Consider the following 26,540-nt stretch of genomic DNA (forward strand, 5'->3'; position numbering starts at 1 on the left):
GGGAAAAGAGAGAAAAAGGGGAAGTGAAGTGAAGGGGTTCGAAATTCTTAAGAAGTGTCAGTCTAAAACGTTCAAGTGCAAGTGCTCAACTTGGAATATCATCCTGATATTCAAAGTAGCGAGAAAACACATCTTAGTGTTTCAAGAGAGTTACAAAGCTTAAACTGTTATACATCCAGAAGGTGACCGAAGCTGCTCTACATTGAAGTTGATTCAACGATAGCTTGTGGTCAGATTGGAGCCTGTTACATTCAACTGTGACAACCAAAAACACCTTGCTTTGGATTAAGCAAGAGAGGTGGAGTAACCTGGCAGCTGTCCGAGTGAAAGAAACCTGAGGCTTGACGCAGGCTTGGTGATCAAAGGTCAAGTGCTCGAGAGGTGGAGTAGCTGGAAGCGGGGAGAAAGACCTTGGAGAGGCGGAGTAACCTGGGAGCTGTCTTGTGAAGATCCTGAGGCTTGACGCGGGCTTGGTGATCAAAGGTCAAGTGCTCGAGAGGTGGAGTAACAAGAAGCGGGGCGAAAAACCTGAGGCTTGAGGCGGGCTTCGTGATCAAAGCTCAAGCGCTCGATATTGTACTAAAAAGGGAAGTTTTTAGTGCAATCCTTCCAGGGAGTTTCTGGAAGAAGAGTGGACGTAGGCGGGTTGGCCGAACCACTTAAAAATCTCTCTTGCATTTACTTACTGTTTTTATCTCTCGCTAACCTCTCGATTGCACTGCATATAAACACACTTCTCGAACTAACTCAAACTCGTGCTAACTAAAAGGGGATAACATTTCCGCTGCGCATAAAACTTTGTCTTCACCTCGTGAGGTATCGAACCTAAACATCCTAAGTTCAATACACACGAGAGGTTGAAAAGATTTGCAAAATCTTATACAAGTCTATTCACCCCCCCCCTCTAGACTTGTACCCCATCCCCTTGGGACCAACAGTTAGATGTGTAAGCTTCCGCAATATATTATTGGGATTTTGTATCAAATTTAAGGTTTGAAAATTGGGGTGTTACAACGACAATTCTAACATTCTCCCACACTAGGCCTTGGATATCCTCTATTTGGTCAGAGTTTAGCTGAGGTCGGATAGTATCCACAAGTGAGCTATCTAAGGGAGAATACAAGGCCCTGCGCCACTTCCTTTTAAGACCAACGGTCAACTCAGGAGAAGGGGGATCGTAATCTACGGTGACATGCTCGAAAGGAGAGGAAGACAGAGAGGAAGTGTCCTCAGTGTCATCATCATGAGTCGATGCTTCCTCACTATCGTAGGAGGAAGATTCATCATCAGAAGACCCAGTGTATGAATCTACGTCCATAATAAAATGACTAACCTAGTTAGTAAGCACGATCACCAACCTGCCAAGTACAACAAAAGAAAACCCTCCTCCTTCTTTTGTAATCATTCATCCTACCGATTGTATTGCAGTCCTACTTCCAATAACTCTGGTAAGTTCAATTTTTTTTTCTTTTGTTGTCCTCCTCCTCCTTCTTTTGGTGTTCACCTCTTAAGGCCAGATTCTACCGCCACCGCCCCCTCTGGAGGAAGAAGTGCAATCTCCGAGGCAAAACAGAACTCAACGATAGGAAGGTGGACCTCAACCAGTTTCCAGATCTGTTCGAGAATGACCGGCGACTTCTAGATCTATCCGAGATTGGTTGGGGGTGCAAGGATCCTCCAATAGAGGTCCCCGTCCCCAAGCAGGCAAGGCAGTAACCAAACGACCATCCGGAGAAAGGATGGGCGAATCTGGTGGATTGGCTCCACGTCACTCCACTAGACACATAACACCACAAGAAGACCTGGTTGAAAGGCTCCAAAGGCAGATAGACGACTTGGAGAAGAAAGTAAAAGCAAGAGAACACTCACCAGAACCTGAAGTAAGAATGGCTGCTCCATTCTCTGCCGACATAATGGAAGTTCCTCTTCCAAAAGACTTTCGACTACCCACAATCAAGGCCTACACTAGCACTTCTGACCCGCGTACCCATATGACAAGATGCAAGGCAGCCATGGTAATGATTGGGGCAAGCGATGCCATCATGTACAGAGCGTTCTTGTCCACTTTGGACGGAACGGCTCAAGATTGGTTTAACACAATCCCGGACGGATCAATTCAAACTTTTGCAGAGCTATCCAAGAGTTTCTTGTCCTATTTCTCAGGAAGTATACAACATAAGAAACCATTCTCGCATCTCGGCGGGGTAAAGCAGGATAAGGGGGAAAGCCTGCGAGACTTCTTAAGCAAATGGAAAAAAGAAGTCAACAACGTATATGACTTCGATTCGAAGGCAGCGATTTCCACAAACAAATGAACGCCCACCACCCACGCTCTTATGAAGAACTTATGAGAACGGCTAACCGGTACGCAGACGCAGAGGAGCAGCACAAGAGAAAGAAGGATGAGGAGGAAGGACGAAAGAGTGGGCGACCTGATAAAGCTGGGCCGCCCAGCCAGGCACCACGACCAAACCAACCACCCTCAAAGAAGGGAAGAGATGACCGACCTCGCCTCATCCCGTTACGACATCTAACACCGCTAACTCACCCAGTTAGCGTAATCCTAAATCAAACTGAAGACATGGGGACCGTGCAATTTCCGCAGGAGTGTATGAAAGTCTCCCCAAATGCGGATCAATCCAAATATTGCATGAAAGTCTCCCCAAATATTTGTATATATATACACATATATACACACACACACACACATATATATACATATATATATATATATATATATATATATGTGTGTGTGTGTGTGTGTGTATATATATATACATATATATATATATATGTATATATATATATATATATATATATATATATATGTATATATATATATACACACACACACACACATATATATATATATATATATGTATATATACATATATATGTATATATATGTGTATATGTATATATATGTGTATACATATATATACATATATACATATATGTATATACATACATGTGTATATAAATATATATATACATATATGTGTATATATATATATATATACACATATGTGTATATATATATATATATATCACCAATGCGATAACTTTATATTAAACACAATTACCAAGAAAGGAATGAAAAATGATAAAGGCGAAAACATGTTTTAATACATAGAAAAGGAAGATAAAAAATATTAAAAATAAAATTAATAAAATAATAATATATTATTTAGATATTTAAATGTCTATTTTCATAATTAATTTTTTATTTAAACATACTGACTTGTTTTATAGTATACAAAATATTAATTTTTTTTTGAAAATCTAAATCAAAACAAAAAATTTTACGTATTACACAAATATTTGTAGTATGTTTATGTATTATATACGATTTGTTTTCTTTACGTGAAAATTAAATTTTAAATAATTTTTAATTAATTTTTATGTAACTTTCATATATTTATCCTTAAAGTAACTCTTTGTGCATTTAGAATATGAGATTTTCAAAACATCCACTAATATATCAAAAATATTGTCCACAAATAATATGTTCATTGAATTAATTAATCTGATGGTAGTAGGAATAAAAAAAGCTCTCAACGACTCTAGGGTTTTTTGGTTTTTTCTTTGGTAAGTTTCCCACGCTGGATCTGGGCGCTGCGATGGAAGTTGAGGAGACGCCTCCGCCACCCACCGGCGGAGGGATGGCTGAGGGTGTCGACGGTGGTGCTAGGACGGTGAAACGCTTCAAGCATCTCAAACGATCCTTTGTGGAAGTTACGACTGATTCCCCAAACCTTGAAGATGATACCCCGGCACGGGTGGAAGAATCCAACTGGTTCGATGAGGAAATTACAGTCGATTCTGACAAGGAAGATGATCCTAGTGAAGGTGATTGTGGTATTCCAACTGTTAAATTCTCTAAGCAATTTAGAGAGGAGCTCATTAAGCCATGGAAGAATGCTCTCTTAGTTAAGTATTTGGGGAAATCGGTGGCTTTCTCACTATTTCAACAATGCATGCTGTGTCTATGGAATCCACAAGGTGGGGTTGAGTTCGTGGACTTGGGTTGGGGATGGTTTGTTATCAAGTTCCAACTCCAGGTTGATTGTCTTCATGTGCTGTTGGATGGTCCTTGGAAGCTGTTTGATCAGTACGTGGTCGCTCATAGGTGAAGCCTAAATTCGATCCCTCGTAAGCAAAAATCGAGCGGATAGCAGTCTGGGTTCGTATACCTCGCATCCGATGGAATACTACAGAGAAGATGCGATCAAAACGATCTTGATGAAGGTGGGAACACCTCTGAAACTGGATATGCCTACTGTGGGAGTTGCACGGGGGAGATTCGTGAGGGCTGCGGTTGAGATTGATATAACTAAACCTGTGGTCGCAGTAGTGATGGTCGATGACTTCCTCTAGAAGATCGAGTTTTGAAGGGCCTCCGAAAACTCAGCAGGAGGGAGGTTTACATGATAGTATGCATGTGGAAGAAGTCCAAGCGCCTGCTCCCATTCCTAAACACGGTGCTTGGATGATTGTAAATCACAAGTCGAAACGAATGGCTCATGCGTCAGCCAATTCTAAAGCTAAGCAAAAGGGGGAAGGGAAGCCTAACTCTCAGAACCTGCCTACGGATCGGTCCAAGGCCAGCTCTGGAGTGGTAGTGGGGGGTGCTGGGGTTATCCCTCATACTCCCAAGCAATATACACAGTCCATGCACGTCCAAGATGAACCACCAGGTATGTGCAACCAGACAACTTCTATCCCTATAGATAATGCTTTTGGCTTCTTGCAGGACTTGGAAGATTTAACAGAGACTCCGGTGTTGTTGGAAAAGGTGCTTTGGAATAAACCTGTGCCTAATGCAAAAAATCCAAAGAAGTCCAGTAAAGGCAAAAAACAAGCCTCCAAGGCGCCGGAGACGAATCACTACCGAACGGGTTTACTCAACAAGGGTGGCACTGTTTATCCCCCGAGCCAGCCCTTCAACTTTGGTAATGTTCCCAGTTCTATTGTTGGTGCTAATGGGGACTCTTCTTCAAAGAGTTCCTCCCAGGTTGGGAGTCAGGTGACGCTTAAGGAAGGCAGTAATAATTCTTCCTTGGTTCGCAATGTGTCTCAATGATTATTATCACTTGGAATTGCAGGGGTGTGGGGAATCGTAAAACAGTGAACCACGCTAATCTCTTGATGTGTGACAAAGAGGTGGGGGCTTTTTGCTTCCTAGAAACTAAAACCAAAGATGTTGGTAAAATAAAAAAGATTACAGAAAAGCATTGTTTTGATAAAGCCTTTGTGGTGGATCCGTTAGGGTTTGGTCACTAGACATACTTCTAGAGGTCTAGTATTTTTTACTTCAAGGTCACTAGACATACTTCTCAAGTGATTCATGGTGTCGTGAGAGGGTTGGGTACGATGGCTACCCGAGTCTCTTTTGCATATATTAGGCCAAATTTGTTGGCCAAAGAAATGTTCTGGAATGATTACAAAGATTACGCTAATGGTAATAGCGGCCCCTGGATTATGATGGGGGATTTTAATGATATTGTCGATGATAGTGAACAATGGGGTAGTTCTGCGGTTAATATGAGTTGTTGTACAAGATTTGTGAATAACTTCAATGATTGTGGTCTCCTTTATATGGGCACCATGGGGGTTAGGTATTCCTGGTTCAGACAAGAAGGAGGTCGGACAAAGCTTTGTAGAAAACTTGATCGGGTGCTCTGGAATCTTGATACTCGAGCTAATTGAAGGAAGTAGTTTATGGTGAGGTGGAAGAGTGGTATAAAACGAAGAGTCTAAACTCCCCAAGTGTCGGTCTCACGAGGATGAAAAATTGGAGAGATTAAGCATCCTATCTTTCATTGCCTAGGTAACAAAAAGGAAAAGCAAACGAAAGGGAAACATGGTTTCATGGGTGTAAACTTTGTTAAACTGAGTTAATCAAAAAGGGAAAGGACGGATGGGGCTAGGACTTGTCAGAGCTTGCATTATTTTGCTAAAGAAAGGCTTGGTTTACACATTGATCTTGCTAAAGGGACTCAGTTCACACTCTTGAGTGGCGTCACACTCAAGTTCCCAATCCTTAGTCGGTTGGGGAATTTCATCAAACACCTTGCCTACGAGTTCCCTCCGGGCCTCATCCTTCCGGAGTGAGGGCGGGAGATGTGAGCATTGGGCTCTCACCTGTTTGCGATATCTCGCCAAATGGGTGATCTTAGACTCTTGAAGGGATCAAGGCCTTCGATCCAACAAGATCGATCACAAACATACACACGATTTCAGCAAATGGAAGGAAATCAAGTCTCATATGAACATCTTAAATCATGAATGCAAAACTCTTTCCATCCTAGCCCTACCCTAGAATCTAGCCACTCATGGGCTTCACAAACATCATATACTATTCAAGATCAAGATTCAATAACAATAACAATAGAAAATGCAAATGAAATCAAAGAAAGAAGGGATTCAACAAAGGGATTTGAAAAGCAATCACAATTAATAAGGATAGAGTGTACCAAAAATGAGAGCAAGCAATCTCAATCCAATCCCTTTACTTTCTTCCCAAGCCTCCTTTTCTCTCTAAGAGTTCTAACCGAAACCCTAATCTAAAAATTGGAATTTATCCACACGTGCTACACGCGTGGTGTTGGTGTGGACAGGGGAAATTCCCTTGTCTTTGTTGCTTCCGCTGATTCGGGCTTGGTCTTTGGTTGCGCCAAGGACTAGTTCGTTCCTCTTTCATTATGTATGTCGTTCCTTGGTTATTCAAGTAAAGATTCCAAACCTGTCAAAATCCTTTAAAACATACTACACAAAGTACTTTTGTACTTGTTAGCATAATAACGTAAAAATACCACCACACATTAAGTTCTTTAAAGCATTTACTTGTCATTAACCTCTCATAATTGGTCCAAAAAGTTAGGTACTTTTGCCATCTATCAAAGTTTCCACACTTTAGTTTGCTCGTCCTCGAGCAATTTCTTGGTCAAGCCCTTCTCATTTAGATGCCATAAGTATCTATGCTACTCAAACAACCGATTGGTCGAGAATGTTTCGAATACACACTACTACACAAACGGCTTTTAACGTCGGCTAAATGGACCCTTTAACGTTGGCTAAAATCCGACGTTGATCTGGCCGACGTTGTAAGGGTACACATACAACATAGGCTAAATGTTAGCCGACGTTGTAAGGTACACATACAACGTCGGCTAAATGTTAACTGACGTTGTAAGGTACACATACAACGTCGGCTATTTACAAATAGCCGACGTTGTAGGTAACTTAAAAACAAATAAAATACCCTACAACGTCGGCTATTTACAAATAGCCGACGTTGTAGGTAACTTAAAAACAAATAAAATACCCTACAACGTCGGCTATTTACAAATAGCCGACGTTGTAGCTAATTTGAAAACTACTAAAATACCCTACAACGTCGGCTATTTACAAATAGCTGACGTTGTAGGTAACTTAAAAACAAATAAAATACCCTACAACGTCGGTTATTTACAAATAGCCGACGTTGTAGGTAATTTGAAAACTACTAAAATACCCTACAACGTCGGCTATTTACAAATAGCCGACGTTGTAGGTAACTTAAAAACAAATAAAATACCCTACAACGTCGGCTATTTACAAATAGCGGACGTTGTAGGTAATTTGAAAGCTACTAAAATACCCTACAACGTCGGCTCTTTACAAATAGCCGACGTTGTAGGTAATTTGAAAACTACTAAAATACCCTACAACGTCGGCTCTTTACAAATAGCGGACGTTGTAGGTAATTTAAAAACTACTAAAATAACCTACAAAGTCGGCTCTTTACAAATAGCCGACGTTGTAGGTAATTTAAAAACAAAAAAATTACCCTACAACGTCGGCTAATAAGACTAGCCGACGTTGTAGGGTATTTTATTAGTTTTTTAATTACCGACAACGTCGGCTATTTGTAAATAGCCGACGTTGTAGGTAATTTGAAAACTACTAAAATGCCCTACAACGTCGGCTCTTTACAAATAGCCGACATTGTAGGTAATTTGAAAACTACTAAAATGCCCTACAACGTCGGCTCTTTACAAATAGCCGACATTGTAGGTAATTTGAAAACTACTAAAATGCCCTACAACGTCGGCTCTTTACAAATAGCCGACATTGTAGGTAATTTGAAAACTACTAAAATGCCCTACAACGTCGGCTCTTTACAAATAGCCGACATTGTAGGTAATTTGAAAACTACTAAAATGCCCTACAACGTCGGCTCTTTACAAATAGCCGACGTTGTAGGTAATTTAAAAACAAAAAAATTACCCTACAACGTCGGCTAATAAGACTAGCCGACGTTGTAGGGTAATTTTTTTTAATATTCATTTTATTTTTCTATTTACACCCAAAACCTGCTCAAATATATATAGCTATCACAATCACATTCAAAACCTGTACAAATGTATAAAATACTTACCAAACAATTAATCCATTTTGGTAGAGAATGGTACCTTTGCTCTTGGATCAATAACTTTATCAACACTACCATTACCACAATTTTTGAAAAGAAGAGTGGATTCTAGAGGGCAGGACTCAGGAGATCCGCTTGTTACACTAACTGAAAGCATAAAACAGTAAAGTTCCAATTCAAGTTTTACAAAAGCTAAATACTTCAATAAGAACTTAACAAATATTTTGGTGCCCCCACCCAAACCCAATTATAACAATTGAAGTCAAGAAGAATAAACCCCAACAACATAACACTAACTGTGATGGAGAGAAGAAAGAAGAAGGATAGGAACTGATTACTCTTATCAATTATCCCATGGATATGATGTTCATACATCTACTTTATATATTGAGACACCCACTTAAAGCCATCGCCATACCCCATTTTGCGAACAATACTGCACATAAATACCTCTATAGGGTGGACACTAGATCGACTCTGCGAGGTTCACCTTTCCCTTGCCAGTGGTAATACCAGTCAGGCAAAGGTGGTAACGCAGCTCGTCTTCTGAGGCAGCATAGGGTATGTCTATCTTGTTTCCTAATATGAGGAAGGGAACACTGGCAAGGGCCTCATCAGAGAGTAGTCACAGAAATTTGGCTAGAATGTTCATATAGGATCAAAGCATCTGAAACCTTACCACTTCCTTTACATAACGCAATACCAAGGGATGCTCAATTATGAGGCCACCAGCTACATAAAGCACTCTTCCTTCCTCAATCTGATGAAAGACAAAGGTAAAGTTACACTAGCTATCATCCATCTAATAATGTCCTAACACTTAAACATTAAAGTCAAGAAATTACTCACCAGTTTATTAATGGCTTCGTCTGGTATTTCATGGAAATAAATCTGCAATTTGGAAATGCTATTAATAACACTCTTATCTTGTAAAATTATGTACAAGAACCAAAATCCATTAAGGCATTAACAGCAACAGTCATTTCCACATCCAGATAGATTTTTCACTGATTAACTAGAGTTGGGCCTAACGGTTCTTCATGAGTTATTAGAATTGCAGAATCAAAATCCAGTTTGGATTGGACAATGCATCAGTATTAGTGTAGTAGCACTCCAAGGTTGTAACATGACGATGTGTGGTTGTATGGGGTGAGTGTGAGGGTGAAGGTGGTAAAACGAAGAGTCAAGACTCCCCGAGTGTCGTGTCTCTCAAGGATGGCGAATGGGAACCGAATTTATGTGGCATTTAGGAAGTTGAAAGGTAAGAGTTACAAGAATCAAAGGGGAAGGTTTGTTCATGGTTGGTTGGGTAAAGGTTTTAAAGGTAAAATAAGATAGAAAATACAAAAGGTAAAGGGAAGGGGTGCATGCCAAAGTTAAGCTAAAGGATTGATTATCGTAGGTAGCTTGGAATTGGGTTTCGGGATTGATCTAGGGAGTCACGGTCTTTGTATTGAGTGGCGTCACACTCAAACTCTCAATCCTCATTCGGTTGAGGCATTTCATCGAACACCTAGCCTACCACTCCTCTCGGATCTCATCCTTTCGGATTAAGAGCGGAGATATAGATGAGTTGGGCTCGTGAGAGGACGCTATCGCGCACTCTCTCACTTCCACTCGGTTTACTACCTATCCCGGCCGGAAATAGAAGCAAATATTGAACAACATCATCCATACAAATATCAATCATACTCCCACAATACCAAGATCATAAGATAAATTCTAAGCATCAATCCATAGATCAACAAGGGTACACACACCCAACTACTCTACTCTACCATAATAAACATAAATAGAAGCAAGGAAAACAAAGTAATAAAGTAAAGATTCAAACTTTATATTAAAGGAAGAGAAATTATACCAAAAGAAGCTTGAATCTACATAATCTTCATTTTCAAATCCTAAGCTAAATCTATTCTAAGGAGTGTTTTCCTCCCCAAAGGGGAAGAATTTGGAAAGAGAAATCAGATCTAAAGCTATTGGGGGCTGCTGGAAACTGATCTAAAAGACCTATAAAGGGCATATATATAGCCCCCAAAATCTCGCCCTAATAATTTCTGCCGCGTCCACGAGGCTCACACGCGTTTGAGCGTGCGTGGTGAAGTTTGCTTCTTCTGTCTTCTTCTATGTTGTAGCTCTCGTCGATACGGTTCCATAGCCACCTGTCTCGCCTCATTTGGACATTCCTAGCTCCGGTTAGGACTGTTTTACTGAAGTGTCGCCGGAATGCCCTGCGAAGTGCAAGAATTGTGCAAATTATATAAAAACACACAAGATTAGTCCCTGGACCTATATGCAATGAAATTACCCTATCTTAGCATGTTTCTAGGCCTAATGGACATCTATTATAGCATATTTTACACCTAAATGACCCCTAAAATATGGCTACTTTTGGCACTTATCCTAACATTAAAAGGAAAAAATAATAATAATAATAAGACAGTCTACTTTCCTTATGTTGTACACTATGTTGGATAGCAAATTTTGGATCAATTTGGTGGATTTCATATCCATTAGATAAATATGTTGTGTGTGTTCAAATGTGGAAGCCCAATCACAAATATAAGGACAAGTTCAGATAATTTTAAAAAATCATTTAGAAGCAGATTGTACCTCTACTTTGTCCCATTCTCCTTTTCTAACACCAGTTTTCAAGTTTGAAACAATAACAGAGCTAACTGTAGATGCATGCCCATTTGAGTAATCTGCAGATTCAAAAGTTGAGAACACCTATATTGTGAAACTAATTGGAGAAGGGATTCGAATAAAACAATGACCAGACCTTTCATGAACTGCCTTGCTTCTTCTTTACCAGATGGTTTCTCCCTCACCATACCTTCATAGACCACCACCTCCAATCATTTCAATTTAGCAGTAAGATAAACAAAGAAAAGTTTTGCTTCATTAAGGGAATGAGAAGGAACTACTTTAAAACACTCCAGAAATACCCCATCACCACACGTCTACTTATGCTTTAAGATATAATATTTTTAAGCCATCAAGGAACATTATAAAAATTTGCTTGCAATTCTTCTTATGTATTCGATTGAATTACTTATTGAGAAAAACAAGATCCTGTTGAGAAGCAGATAAAAAACTGACACAAGCTAAGGAGTAAGGACATGACCAACTGCTCGCTAAGACCTTGCAATTCAGAGTCATGACTTGACACTACATTTCTTGTTTTACAGAGTTACTTAAAAGAACTCTCAAAATGAGTCTGGCAACATGCTTCCCAACAATAAAAACTATAAAACCAGCAGCAGACTAGATCCATCACCATATAAACTAGAAGGGGAAAAAAAAGAATTTGAAGAACATACTGTGTCTGCTGAAACAAGAAGTGTTGGGATGGCATCATTCTCTTGAGTTTCGCCATTTTGAAGTTTTGATATGATGGCATCTGCCTGAGATGCAATGATAGCATTTTAATTGAAATTCCAGAAAGAATTTACAGCTGAACTCAATCAAGCAGACACAGGAAAAAAAAATAATTTGCATTTCTGGCAGAAGTATTTTCCCATGCATGCTCCACATTGTATACAATTTTGTTGAACCTGTCAAGTAGACAACACAAGTAGAGCAAAATCCTTAAAAAACTTTCCCCGGTTTCGATCAAACCTGTAACAGAAAAATGTTTAGGGACTCACATCTTGTTCTGTTCTGCAGAGGGAACATATGACCTGAAAACGTATCAAAGAGACAAAATCAGAGAAGGATTTTATGATTAGCATTTTCTTGTTCTGTTCATTAGCATTTTCTACCTGATTAATGGGGATTTAAGTAGCCTGGAAATAGGTTCTTGTATCTCGTCATTGACTTTTTTGAGATGCTCATCCTTCTTGGCTCTTGCAACATCTTCACTCAAATGGAGTCCAGAGCCTTGATGCACACTTGTTTCAGAAGAACCTTCAGTTTCTAGACCATCAAATTAGCTCCATCAAATATTCCAAGTAATGCAGCCATGCAGTCATCCAATTTCATATTTATTCGTAATTTCCAAAACTGCAGTAGCATACACCAACCTCAATAGCATTTATTAGTAGCTAGGCAGCAGCAAAATTCAGCAGCAAATTCCCATATAACCTTTAAATGAGCAGCAAAATCAATCAATAAAATCATTGTATTCAAATCCTATTACAGCAGTACAAACAGAGCACTGGAACCAATAATTCTAGTCCTTTATTATCCACTTACTCTGCAAGCAACATTGCCATGACAGCAACATCCTTGCCTCAACTCTTTCCAATCATAAATTCAGCTCTTCAGCCCATATGCAGATTCTTCCACCTATGAGCTCTTGGTTTAGCCTCAAGATCCTACCCAACAAAAAATTTTCAGCACCCCAAGCAGGACTCTGCTTAACAATTTCCAAGAAAATTGCAGTTCCTATCACAGCCCTGGCTTTCCCCTCTTCAAGATAGGCATTCTTCTCTTTATCAAACACAGTCCACAAATAGTCATTCACTGCCCTCAAAGCCACATTCACCTTTGTCTCAAATTCTTTATCCTTTCCCATAAACTCTTTTACAATTCCCACCCAACTATAATAATAAAAAATTAAAATATAAATAAAAATTAAAAAATTACCTGCTTGCAGACGGAGACCTCCCGGCGGTGCGGCGGCGCGGCAGCGCGGAAGAGCTCCCAGCGGTGCGGCCTACAGCGATGGAGGACCTCCCGGCGATGCGGCTTGCAACGACTGCTGCGGAGGAGCGATGGGCTGTCGACGTGTTGCAGCGACTCCAGGCGGTGGATGGCGGCGGCCTTGCTTCGCGGCGATGGGCTGTCGACGGCGGTGGAGGTGTGGGACGGCGATGGAGTTGTGCGACGGGGAGGAAGTGAGCGACGGCAGTGGAGGCGTTGAAATTTTGCGTAAATGTATCCGGTTGTGTGTTGTAGGCGAGGGCGAGGACCACGTGGTGTGATTTTAATAAGTTTAATGTATCGGGCTTAGTTCATAACCCTACAACGTCGGTTACTATAAGTAACCGACGTTGTAGGTTCAAATAAATTAATACGGCCCGATACGATGTCGGCTAAGTCCCTAGTCGACGTCGTATCGCGCCCGGAGCGTAAAAAAAATTTGATACGACGTCGGCTAAATCTTCTAGCCGATGTCGTATCATAGGCCAAATGCTATTATGTGCGATATGACGTCGGCTAATCTTCTAGCCGACGTCGTATCGCGCCGTAGTATAATGTACACCCTTTAATGTCGGTTATTAGTAAATAACCGACGTTAAAGGGTTTTTATTTATTTTTAATTAATTAATGAACCTTTAACTTCGGGTATTTATTTAGCCGACGTTAAATACCCGACGTTGTATGTGATTTCTGTAGTAGTGAGAACCTCCCAAGGGATGTGAAATCCTTCACAATATCTACAAGGAATGATAAATATGTGCCATACACTGCTATGAATATTCAAACAAAATAAAACCCCAAAGTCATATTTGGACAAATCAATATTATTACTTCACAGTACCAAGCATGCAGTCCAAATTTTTACTCACCTCTCATTGTGTGAAGGCCTTTAGTTGAGCCCCCTAGTGGGAACGATGTACACAACCTAATCAATCTACCACCCTAATGCCAAAGCCGATGCGCAAAAGTAAGTGAGGGTAGAGACATGGATCGCTCATCGCTAGTGGCTTGGGCGATCACTCTTTCTTCTCACTTCCTAGGGTAACGTCATCAAGCGACCTGACTTCACATGGAGCACCATGTTTTTTCGAAGAAGTGCAATGGGTCCTCTCTATTTTCTCATCTCCTATGAGCATTTCATGTGGGCAACCAACTTCAGATAAAGCTCTTATGCTTGTTCGAAGACTATGGTTGCTCACAACCTAGCGAGATGGCTTTCCTCGATTCTTATCTTTAGGAGTGGCCTTATTGCCTTTTCTACTTTTCTCCATACAACCCCTCATGCCTTTTTCGTGGGATTTAAGGGATTTTTTCACTCTAAGCTCACCAACAGGCTCACCTTTTGTCCCATGTCCTACCATAATTCGTTCAATTCTAAGCTTCGCTTATCTTATATTTCTCAAATTAGGGGGTGCACACTCCCACTTCGAGAGATCCTTAACTAAGGTCTTCAAAAAAATAAGAGGTGAATATCATGCAAGCACACAAAATTTTCAAAATTTTCAAAATTCACATTTTTGGGTTAAAGTGGGGGTACTTCCATGGATATTCAAAGAGAAAACCTTTTTTGCACAAACTTAGCATTCTTCATAGATAGAGTGAATAATGAAACACTATTCATGACTTGATTACGCCGAAACAATAAAAACAGAGTCTCTTAAAGTAATTTTTCAATTCAAAGCACAACGTGCTCTTTCCACATTTTAAACTAAACATCGTCCTCGATGTTATCCTGGAAGGCAGTGGAACAAAAGCACGGAATCAAAATAAAACTAAGATGAGCACCTTTCCACAATTTAGAAATGTTTCTAAGGCTCCGGAGGTTATGGAAAATAGACACATGCGAATATTATACGGTGTACTGGTAGATGCCAAAAGTACCTAATTATCTAGAACTAATTAAGTTGATTTCTTGCCAAAACAAAGTCTTGAAGAGTGCAATCATGTGTTTTCATGTTATTTTACTAACAAATTGCAAAAGAGTTTTGTGTGGTGTGTTTTGAAAGATTTCCACAGGATTAGAGGCTGAAATCAACCAAGGAAAGCATAAAGCAATGAAAAGAAGAACCAATCCACATGGGGACACACAAAGACCAAACCGGAAACAACAAAAGAGACGAAAACGGAGAGATTCACGCCCACAAGCACCACTACGCGTGTGAGCTGGCGTGGAACGCATCCACGCCAGTCCACACGCGTGTGAGCAGGCGTGGACGGGCACCAGAACCCTCCGCGATGTTTTAGTATTTAAGGGACATTTCAACTAGGAGGAGGGGGTCTTTTGTCAATTTTTCACTTCTCACTTTAGGTTAGGGTTAGATAGGATTAGGGGGAGGAAGAAGAGCTCCTTGGAGAAGAGAACTTAGATCTCCATAGCCTTGAGATCCTTTTGGGTAAACTCTTTCATTGTAACTTGCTTTCTCTTTAGAACTCTCATGCTTTTCCTTTTTGCTTTTCCTTTTCCTTCAAGTTATTTGCTTTTATTTTGATCTTGTAAATATGCTTTTCTATTTGAATGAGATATGTTGTTAAAGCCTATGAAGGGCTAACCCTAGGATAGGGGCTATGAAGGATGGAGATTTGGTGTTCATGATCTAAAATTGATGAATGAGTTTGATTTCTTTGGGGAATGTTGAAATTGTGTGTATGTTTTGTATGAACTTGTTAGATCGAGGGCCCCGATCTCTTCAAGAGTATAGGATCATCTCTTTGGCGAGATATCGCAAAGAGATGTAGCCCACTACCCACATCTCCCGCTCTCAATCTGAGAAGATGCGATCCGGAGGGAACTTGTAGACAAAGTGTGTGACAAAATTCCCCAACCGACTGAGGATTGGGAGCTTGAGTGTGACGCCACTCAGGACAATGTTCCAAGTTCCTTCAAACATAACTCAATGGAAATCAAACCTCTACCGTACGTTTCGAACCAATCTCCATGATATTTTAGCCCCATCCGCTTTTATTCATATTCACTCTTTAAATCTCCTTAACCTTTGCACTCTTACTATTTCCCTCTACTAATCTCTATATGTTCAACCTTCACGTTATCTAAACAATTCAAGATAGGAGACCTGTATATTCTCCAATTTTCCATCCACGAGAGACACGACACTCGGGGAGTTCATGACTCTTCGTTTTACCACCTTCACATTCACTACCTCACCATATAACTCACAACCATCATGTACCATATGCGTAAGATATTATGCAAGAAGGTGGTCAAAATTTCCACACTTTAGAATGAAAAAACGGGGTACGAGAAATGAATGTAAGGAGGGATAAGAGGTAGAAAACCTAGTAAGCATCCCAACTTCCAAATTCAGGTTTCAAACACTTGTGCATTCGTCAGACCATGTGCACTTGTCATATCCTGCATATTAAAGTATAGAACCTATAAAATAGGAAATCCAAAAACTTGGAGGCTTAACTACTTGTATATAAGAAAACGATAAAATGAAAGCAATGTAAATCTCGGGTTGCCTCCCAAGCAGCGCTACGGTTAACGTCTTTAGCCCGACGAATATAATTTGGTGATCTCGTCACTCATCTTCCCATGGCTCTAGCCTGTAACACTGGACTATACCTTGTAAGTTCTCCATTCCATAGTATTTCTTTATTTGATGACCATTCACTTTTAATCTGCCTTTTTCGGGATGCAGAATTTCCAAGGTACCATAGGGAAATACTTTCATAACTACATACGGTCCAGTCCATCTGGATTTAACTTTACCTGGGAATAATCTTAATCTGGAATTAAACAGTAGAACCCGGTCTCCTTCAGCAAATTCCTTGTTCCTCTTGATAGGCATATCATGATAGAGTTTTGATCTTTCCTTATAAGTCTTCGACGTTTCATATGCAAGTAAATGCCATTCTTCAAGCTCATTGAGTTGGAGCATTCTTTCTTTTCCGGCCACAGTTAAGTCTTCGTTGAGTTTTTTAATTGCCCAGTATACCTTGTGCTCAATCTCGACGGGAAAGTGGCATGCCTTTCCGTAAACAAGTCTATACGGGGTGTGGTTCATATCGAAGTTTTATAAGCTGTACGGAAAGCCCATAGTGTATCGTTAAGCTTATCAGCCCAATCTCCTCTGTGTTGTGCCATTGTTTTTTCCAAAATAGCCTTAATATCCCGATTAGCATTCTCAACTTGACCGCTTGTTTGAGGGTGATATAGAACTCCCCCTCGATGTTGTACTCCTTGTTTTTGGAGTAATCTTCTCATAGGCACATTCCGAAAGTGTGTTCCTCTATCACTGATGACGATTCTAGGTACTCCAAATCTCGTGAATAGCCTCTTGAGAAATCGTATTACACTTTTGGCATCGTTGTTACGCAGTGCCTCTGCCTTGACCCATTTGGATACATAGTCAATTGCTACCAGGATGTACTTAAACCCTTTTGAATCTGGAAATGGTCTTGCAAAGTCGAGACCTTAGATGTCAAATATTTCACATGCGAATATGTAATTTTGTGGCATTTCATCACAACCTGTAATGTTTCCAATTCTCTGACACCGGTCACAATTTCTTACACAAATCTGAGCGTCACAAAATAGAGGACCAATAAAATCCTACTTCCAACACTCGTCTAACGGTTCTATTTGCTTAATGATGACCCATGCGGTGGCATTCCCCTAAAATTTCGTGCCCCACACTATCTGTTACGCATCGTCGAATTATCTGGTATCCGCATACTTTGAAGAGATATGGCTCGTCCCAAAAATAGAATCGAGATTCTGCTTTCAGTATCCTTTTTGCGTGTATATCTAAGAATTCCAGCAATACTCCTCCTACGAGATAATTGGCGAGGTCTGCATACCATGGCGTAAGGAATATACCCATTAATTTTTCTTTTGGAAAGTACTCATTAACATCCCTGGTCTTATCATGTCCTTCTTCATTTTCAAGTCTGGACAAATGGTCTAACGCGTTGTTTTATGCTCCTTTCCGATCCACTATTGTTACGTCAAACTCTTGCAATAGTAGAATCCATCGAATTAACCTTGGTTTCGCTTCAGGTTTGGACATAAGGAATCTTATCGCAGTATGGTCAGTATGGATTATAACCTTGGACATTAAGAGATATGATTTGAACTTGTCTAATGCGAATACTATGGCAAACAACTCTTTTTTAGTGGTAGTGTAAGCTTGTTGTGTCTTTGTCAGCATTCTGCTTGCGTAGGCAATTGGTTGAAATCTCTTTTCATTTTTCTGGCCTAATACTACTCCAAACTGCAAAGTTGCTCGCATCACACATCAGCTTAAAGGGTTGATTCCACTTTGGTCCTACAAGGACGGGAGTATGTACCATGGCATTTTTAAGATCTTTGACTCTCATGGCTTCCTCATTCAATTCAAATACGGCATCCTTCTCCAATAATCTAGTTAGTGGCCTTGCAATTTTTGAAAAGTCTTTAATGAATCGTCGATAAAATCCTACATGTCCCAAAAAGCTTCTTAATGATGTTACATTATGCGGCGGTGATAGTGTCTCAATTTTGTTGTCTTAGCTCTATCGACTTCAATTCCTTTCTTTGAAACTTTGTGCCCCAACACGATGCCTTCTTTAACCATATAATAACATTTTTCCCAAGAAAGCGCTAAATTCATTTGTTGGCATCGCTTTAGAACTTTTTCAAGATTCTTAAGGCATTCCTCAAATGTTTCTCCGAAAATTGTAAAGTCATCCATGAAAACTTCCATGAAATCGCCAATGAAATCTTCAAATATTGCTAACATGCAACGCATAAAAGTAGGAGGAGCGTTGCAGAGACTGAATGGCATTCGTCTGTAAGCAAAAGTACCGAATGGACATGTAAAGGTTGTTTTCTCTTGATCCTCTAATGCGACTAGAATTTGGAAATAGCCGCTCATCCCATCCAGGAAGTAGTAATAACCAAATCCGCTTATTCTTTCAATCATTTGGTCAATAAAAGGCTAGGGAAAATTGTCCTTGCGAGTGGCTTCATTCAGTTTTCTATAATCGATACAAACTCTCCATCTCGTTACTTTTCTGGTGGGAATCAGTTCACTCTTTTGATTTTCGATCACTGTTATCCCTCCCTTCTTAGGCACTACGTGAGTCGGACTAACCCACGTACTGTCTGAGATGGGATAAATCATTACCACGTCCATCAGCTTGATTAGCTCATTTTTCACAACCTTAAAGGTGTCCGGATTAAGTCTTCGTTGTGGGCTTGTGGCTGAGCTACAGGTTTCGATCCTTCTTCTAACAAAATTTTATGTGTGCAGACAACATGATTTATTCCTTTGAGATCAGTTAACTTCCAACCTATTGCTTCTTTATTATTCTTCAACATCGTTACCAGTTATTCTTTTTGTATTCCCGAAAGATCTGTTGCAATCACGACCAGAAGTTCCTTTTCTGTTCCCAAGAAAGCATATTCAAGGTGCTCAGACAGCGATTTCAATTCTCCCTCTTTGTTTTTCTCATCTTCCTCTTTTTCTTTTTTCGTTCTCGACATCTATCTCCTCATCGTATTCATCAAATTCAACCCCTTGCTGTCCAACCAAATCCTTCGCAACTTCTCCAACACAATTTATATTCTCAAACAATATAGAGTTATGCAAATTATCAATGGAATTAAATCGATCAACCTCGCGGTGTAAAGCAACATTCAAGGTATTTAGCTCATGTTCATAGGTATTCACTTTGGGTTCTTTGCACCCGTGGGACATTCCCAATTAAAATCATGCCTTTTGGCTTTCGGCAACTCGCATAAGTAGTCAATTTCATCATGCATAGAGTCAATGAAGAAACATTCATCCCCCTCTAAGGGGTATTTCATTATCTTGGTTATATCAAAGCTGGCAGATTTGTCGCCTACTCGGATGACGAGCTTGCCTTCTCCAACATCTATTAAGGTGATGGACAATTTTAAATAGTCCTCGCAAGTACACGAATCAATTGTAGTGATCGTGCGCAATAGCAAGGGTCGAACCCACAAGGAATTGATACAATGCAATTTAAATAAACTTAAAGAAAAGAAATAATTGAGTGAAAGTTTTGAAATATTCAAGGTGCAATATCAATAGTAAAAACTAAACCAAAAGATATGCAGAAAATCGAGACAAGAAATAAGCAATTAAAAACCGAGCAAGTAAAGATTGCAATTAACAGGAGAAACAAAACTCTGGAGAAATTAAAAACCAACAGGAACGAAATGGCAGGTAATTAAGTAACTAGTAGGGAAAACAATACACCAGTTTTGAAGCAAGAGAGCGACTAATAAAAGAATAAAAGAATAAAGGCTAGGAACATGAATCAATAACCATTATTAATTCTGCATTTTAAGTCTAATATTGCCAACCAATATTCAAGGTGCAATATCAATAGTAAAAACTAAACCAAAAGATATGCAGAAAACCGAGACAAGAAATAAACAATTAAAAACCGAGCAAGTAAAGATTGCAATTAACAGGAGAAACAAAACTCTAATAAAATAGCTTGGAGAAATTAAAAACCAACAGGAACGAAATGGCAGGTAATTAAGTAACTAGTAGGGAAAACAATAAAATAACAACGAAGCAAGAGAGCGACTAATAAAAGAATAAAAGAATAAAGGCTAGGAACATGAATCAATAACCATTATTAATTCTGCATTTTAAGTCTAATATTGCCAACCAATATTCAAGGTGCAATATCAATAGTAAAAACTAAACCAAAAGATATGCAGAAAACCGAGACAAGAAATAAACAATTAAAAACCGAGCAAGTAAAGATTGCAATTAACAGGAGAAACAAAACTCTAATAAAATAGCTTGGAGAAATTAAAAACCAACAGGAACGAAATGGCAGGTAATTAAGTAACTAGTAGGGAAAACAATAAAATAACAACGAAGCAAGAGAGCGACTAATAAAAGAATAAAAGAATAAATGCTAGGAACATGAATCAATAACCATTATTAATTCTGCATTTTAAGTCTAATATTGCCAACCAATATTCAAGGTGCAATATCAATAGTAAAAACTAAACCAAAAGATATGCAGAAAACCGAGACAAGAAATAAGCAATTAAAAACCGAGCAAGTAAAGATTGCAATTAACAGGAGAAACAAAACTCTAATAAAATAGCTTGGAGAAATTAAAAACCAACAGGAACGAAATGGCAGGTAATTAAGTAACTAGTAGGAAAAACAATAAAATAACAACGAAGCAAGAGAACGACTAATAAAAGAATAAAAGAATAAAGGCTAGGAACATGAATCAATAACCATTATTAATTCTGCATTTTAAGTCTAATATTGCCAACCAATTTATGGGTTCGTTCTAACTATTATTTGACTAATCTATATGGCGTCCAAAATCAGTCATGTATTATAATGGTTCATATGCTTAAAGACATTTATTTAAACCGTAAAAACCTATTAAGCCTAGAAGAACTTACGAAATACCCGGGTTGTGAACCAACATAAGCAATTAAATAAGACAATCTAATTGCTTATCTTTCTATCCTACCGAGCATAAAATTAATAGGCATGGTTTATACTCAATTAATTCCCTCAATTAGAGTAATTAAAATTTAAATTTGCCATATTCAACTCAATTAATCTCTACGTAAAATTATAGAATAAAACATAATTGATTGGCGAAATTAAAACTAAAACTACTGCAAAGGTTTCATGGTAATTGTATCATGTTCCTGGGCAATAATTTAGTAATGCATAATAACCATACCTGAGACCAGCATGTTCGAAATTGACTCTAATTACTTAATTCAAATATATAAAAACAACGTAGCAGATCATTAAAACCTCAAAGTCACAAAACATTTTCTATTGAAAAAGAGATCCTAATTGTAATTATAATTGCAAGCTAAATACAAATCAAGAAAATAAAGGAGAAGGAATAAATTGCTTATGCCTGCCAAACGAAATTGCTGCTGCCAAGAATCTGTGCCTAGACCAATTTTCACCGCCCAAAAAAATGGTCGCTACCTCCCGACTAAACCCAGAACATAATTGAAGCCGAACGAGGAAGTCTTCGCTGCTGTAATTTGTTGCTGCCAAAGAGACAATTCTCCGCGTCGCCGCCGATCGGACTTCGCAGGAGATTGACTCCTAAATTGATTCGGAGTGAATTGATAGATTGGTGATGATGAATTCCTTGAATCGTTTATATTGTCCAGGCTCAACTCTTTCTTCGAAATTGCTCCGGTGGTTCATCGCTTCAATCGGATCTCTCAAGGGTTTGTTGAAGACTTCGCTGCAATGCCGTCCGATTCTGATTCGCGTTGATTGACCAACTGTGCGCCTCTCCTTCTCAATAATAATAATAATAATAATAATAATAATAATAAGGCAAAAACTTGTGTGAGACCGTCTCACCATGAGACAGGTCGGATCGGGTCGGGTCAAGATGCAAATGTATCACTTATATGCACAAATGTCATTCTTATATGCTCAAATATAATACTAATCAGAAATAAATTTTTTTGTTACTTATTAGGGTAAATGTAATACTTTTAAGGGAAAATACAATACTTTTACATTTCGATTTAAAAGTATTACATTTTTCCTCAAAAGTATTATATTTGCCCTTATAAGTAAGAGGCACTTGTCTACATTACTTATTATAAAAAATGTATTACTTTTTCTCTTATAAGTAACAAAATTGTATTTTTGATTAGTGTTATATTTGAGCATATAAGTGTGAGATTTGCACATATAAGTATGATATTTGCATGGTACTTTGACCCGACCCGACCCGTCTCACGAATAAGGATCCGTGAGACGGTCTCACACAAGTGTGACCCTAATAATAATAATAATAATAATAATAATAAATTAAGATTAAGAAATTATTGGGCTGACATGATTTTAATAACTAACTTTTCTTTTGAAAGCAATAACTAACTTAATTTAATAATAAAAACAACCTCAAAAATTAACAATATTATTAAAAACTACTTATAGCAATAGTAAATAAAATTAGATAAAAAATTAATCACTAATTGCAAATTAACTATAAAAAGATTATTTAAAATAACAATAAAAATAATGTTTATCATAAGGCTCTAGTAGTGGCTAGGAATGGCCTACCCAAGATGAGAGGTATCTCTACATCTGGATCCATGTCAAGAATTACAAAATCCACAGGAAAGATGAATTTGTCAACTTTTATCAACACGTCTTCCACAATACCTCGCGAGTATTTGGTAGATTTGTCCGCAAGTTGAATACACATGCGTGTTGGTTTAGGAGTTCTCAGATTTAGCTTTCGATACAATGCGAAGGGCATCAAATTAATACTTGCTCATAAGTCAGCTAAGCCTCTATTGAAAGATGTTCCTCCTATATTACACAGAATGGTGAAACTTCCCGGATCTTTTAACTTCCGAGGCACACTCTTATGTAATATAGCGGAGCATTCTTCTCCAAGCACTATAGTGGCCGATTCGGCTAACTTCTTCTTATTGGATAAAAGGTCTTTAAGAAATTTTGCATACCTTGGCATTTCTCCAAGAGCATCAATGAAGGGCATATCAATATGCAACTGGCGCAGCATTTGGAGAAACTTGTCATACTTTGCATTGTCAATGTCGGTGCAAAATCGTTGTGGAAATGGAAGGCGTGCCTTAGGAATAGGTGGAGGTTCGTTCATGATCTCTTTTCCTTTCTGAGAAGGTTGCTGCATCGTCTCTTCCTTTCCGTTCTCTTTCTCTTCTTCTTGTTCATCTTGCGTAATTTCAGGAGCTTCTTTCTCCTTCCTTGATTCTTCTATTGGAATGGTTTTAGGTGGTGGTAAGGTAGCTTCAGGAAGTGCTTTGTCGCTTCTTAATGTAATGGCATTCACATCACTTTCCCCTTGCACTTGGATCATCTCCATTATTTTGGCAAGGGTACTCTCAACAGTTTGAAGCGGTGAGAGTGTCTCATGATGGAGCTCTTGGATTTCTCCTAGCATTTCTTTGGTGATGGTCTCCTTCAGTTTGGCATTTTCTTCACTCGTCTCGCGTATAAAATCATTGAGGCGCTTTTCGAGGACGTCTTGACCATTTTTGGGTGAAGGAGGTTGATCCGGAGCAGCAGAAAGATGAAAGACATTCTCGGCCTCATCCACGCTGCTTTCACGTGTGTAGGCATGGCATGGATGGCTACTGGAATCCTACACCTCCTCCACGTGTGTAGCACGCGTGGATAGGCTACTGTGCAGGAAATTTTCGGGGTGTTGGTTCTTTTGCTCGTTGGGGTGCATTTGAGGATAATATGGGGTGTCTCATGCGTATGATGCCTTGGGGGTAAATAGTGATGCGTTACATAGGCTTGTTCATGATAACACGGCAGAGGTGGAGGCATGGAATAGTGGAAAGGGGGTGGGTAAGAAAAAAAGATATGGATGATAGTATTGTGGAATCCGTATGCTTAAAATTAATGGTGAGTGAAATTCCGATTTCAAAGTTATTGTTGAGCATATTTCTAACTTTTTATCGATTTGTTCAACAGGAGGACTCCAAGGGATACTAGCCTTGAGCAAGTGTATATGGGTTCCAAAATCACTCATAGTCAAGCCGCGTCCCTCTCCCAAGCTGTGGGTACTCATGAAGTGAGGAGGGCGGTGATGCAAATGAAGAAATTTGGAAGCCCGGGTCCTGATGGGATTCATGCTGCTTTCTTCCAATCATTCTGGGAAGGAGTTAAAACTCACATCACCAAGTATGTCAATGATGCTTTATTTACAGGAAGGGTTCCTATGGAGATGCTTGAGGCCTACATTACTCTCATCCCCAAAAAACAGAACCCTGAGTCTGCTGCGGATTTCAGACCAATTTCCCTCCTCAATGTCAGTTTCAAAATCATTTCGAAAGTTATTGTCAACTGGATGAGGCCCATTATGAGAAAGCTCAACGGTCCGTTCCAAAATAGCTTCCTCTCGGGGAGGTCCACAATGGACAATATTATTCTCACGCAAGAAATCATCCACTCCATGCGCCACAAGAAAGGTAAAAAGGGCTGCATGGCCATTAAAGTCGACCTTCATAAAGCTTATGATAGTACCAGTTGGGAGTTCCTGGAGGCGACTCTCAAGGACTTTGGTTTTCCAAATCAGCTAATCCGCTTAATCATGTTCTCGCTGAAGGAAAGCGTCATTACTTTGCTTTACAATGGGGAAAAATTTCCTTCCGTCCGTCCAGGACGAGGTCTTCGGCAGGGCGACCCTTTAACCCCCTATCTCTTTATCTTTGTCTTGGAAAAATTATCTTGGACGATCCGGGCCGAGGTTAGTAAGAAGAATTGGAAACCTATCGTGGTTTCGAGAGGAGGGACCGACGTTTCTCGTCTGTTTTTCGCTGATAACCTTATGCTTTTTTCCGAAGCTTCCCAAAGCCAGTGTCAAATCATCATGGACTGTCTTGAAGATTTTTCGAAGAGCTCAGGTTTGATTATTAATGCTAATAAATCTAGTATTTTTTGTAGTCCTAACACTTTGACAGGGACGAAAAAGGAGTTGAAGAGGATTATGGGCATCCCGGTCTTAGATAATCTTGGGAATTACCTGGGCATTCCCATCCTCCATTAGAGAGTTTCTAAAAGGACTTTTGGCTATATCCTGGAGGGCATGAAAAGAAAATTAGATAATTGGAAGGCGGATACCCTCAGCCTAGCGGGTCGTAGGGTGCTTGTCCAATTAGTACTTGCAGCGATGTCGGTCTATTCGATGCAGGTCTTTAAACTCCCAATGGGAGTTTGCAACGATATTGATAAAATTTGCACGAGTTTTCTTTGGGGAGACTCAGAGAGCAAAAAAAAGATTCATCTTGTGGGATGGAACGAAGTTTGTAAGCCCAAAGATATAGGTGGTTTGGGCCTCAGGAGATGCACCGATTTTAATGAGGCTCTACTTGCTAAGTTAGCTTGGCAAATGAATACTTCAAATGACAAGCTTTGGGTTCGCATCATGAACGAGAAATACGTGAAGGATGGGAACTTCTTCATGGCTCCTATCCCGCATAATTCTTCTTGGGGATGGAGGAGTATTGTAAGGGGCCGTTCTATCTAGGAGCGGCTTGGAGGGTAGGGTCCGAAGAATCGCTGAACTTTTGGTCTGACTGGTGGGTTGGTAATAAACCGCTTGGGCTTCTTGATAACGTGACAATTTCATATGACGCGTCAAATGCTAAGGTAAATGACTTCATTGTTCCTCATCGTTCTTGGGATTTTGACAGGTTGCAAAACTTACTCCCCCACGAAGAGGTTAACAAGATCAGGAGCATTCCCCTTCCTCTGGCCGATCACATTCTAGATGCACTCTACTGGCCGGCTTCCCCCGGAGGTACGTTTTCTGTTAGTGGAGCATACAGGTATATTGCAGGGAATGACGAAATGCAGGAGGTTGATTGGGTGTGGAAGACGAAGTTCTGTGAGAGATGTCGTATGTTCTTATGGCTGGCAGCGAAAGATAAACTTCTCACCAATGCCGTAAGGAAAATGAGAGGGCTCACCGATGATTGTAG

At 39.5% G+C, this 26,540-nt stretch overlaps 3 protein-coding genes across 3 annotated transcripts; 1 reads left to right on the forward strand and 2 right to left on the reverse strand.

The window, feature by feature from the left end:
- The first annotated feature begins 5,373 nt into the window (after positions 1-5,373).
- On the forward strand, positions 5,374-5,709 carry LOC116029725. Its single transcript, XM_031271768.1, has one exon. The coding sequence runs from the start codon at positions 5,374-5,376 to the stop codon at positions 5,707-5,709; it is 336 nt and encodes a 111-aa protein (XP_031127628.1).
- Positions 5,710-16,602: 10,893 nt separating this feature from the next.
- Positions 16,603-17,088, reverse strand: LOC116029726. Its single transcript, XM_031271769.1, has one exon. The coding sequence runs from the start codon at positions 17,086-17,088 to the stop codon at positions 16,603-16,605; it is 486 nt and encodes a 161-aa protein (XP_031127629.1).
- Positions 17,089-23,341: 6,253 nt separating this feature from the next.
- Positions 23,342-23,992, reverse strand: LOC116029727. Its single transcript, XM_031271770.1, has one exon. The coding sequence runs from the start codon at positions 23,990-23,992 to the stop codon at positions 23,342-23,344; it is 651 nt and encodes a 216-aa protein (XP_031127630.1).
- Positions 23,993-26,540: the final 2,548 nt, after the last annotated feature.

Source organism: Ipomoea triloba, chromosome 9 (genome assembly GCF_003576645.1).
Source record: "Ipomoea triloba cultivar NCNSP0323 chromosome 9, ASM357664v1".
Classification (NCBI taxonomy): domain Eukaryota; kingdom Viridiplantae; phylum Streptophyta; class Magnoliopsida; order Solanales; family Convolvulaceae; genus Ipomoea; species Ipomoea triloba.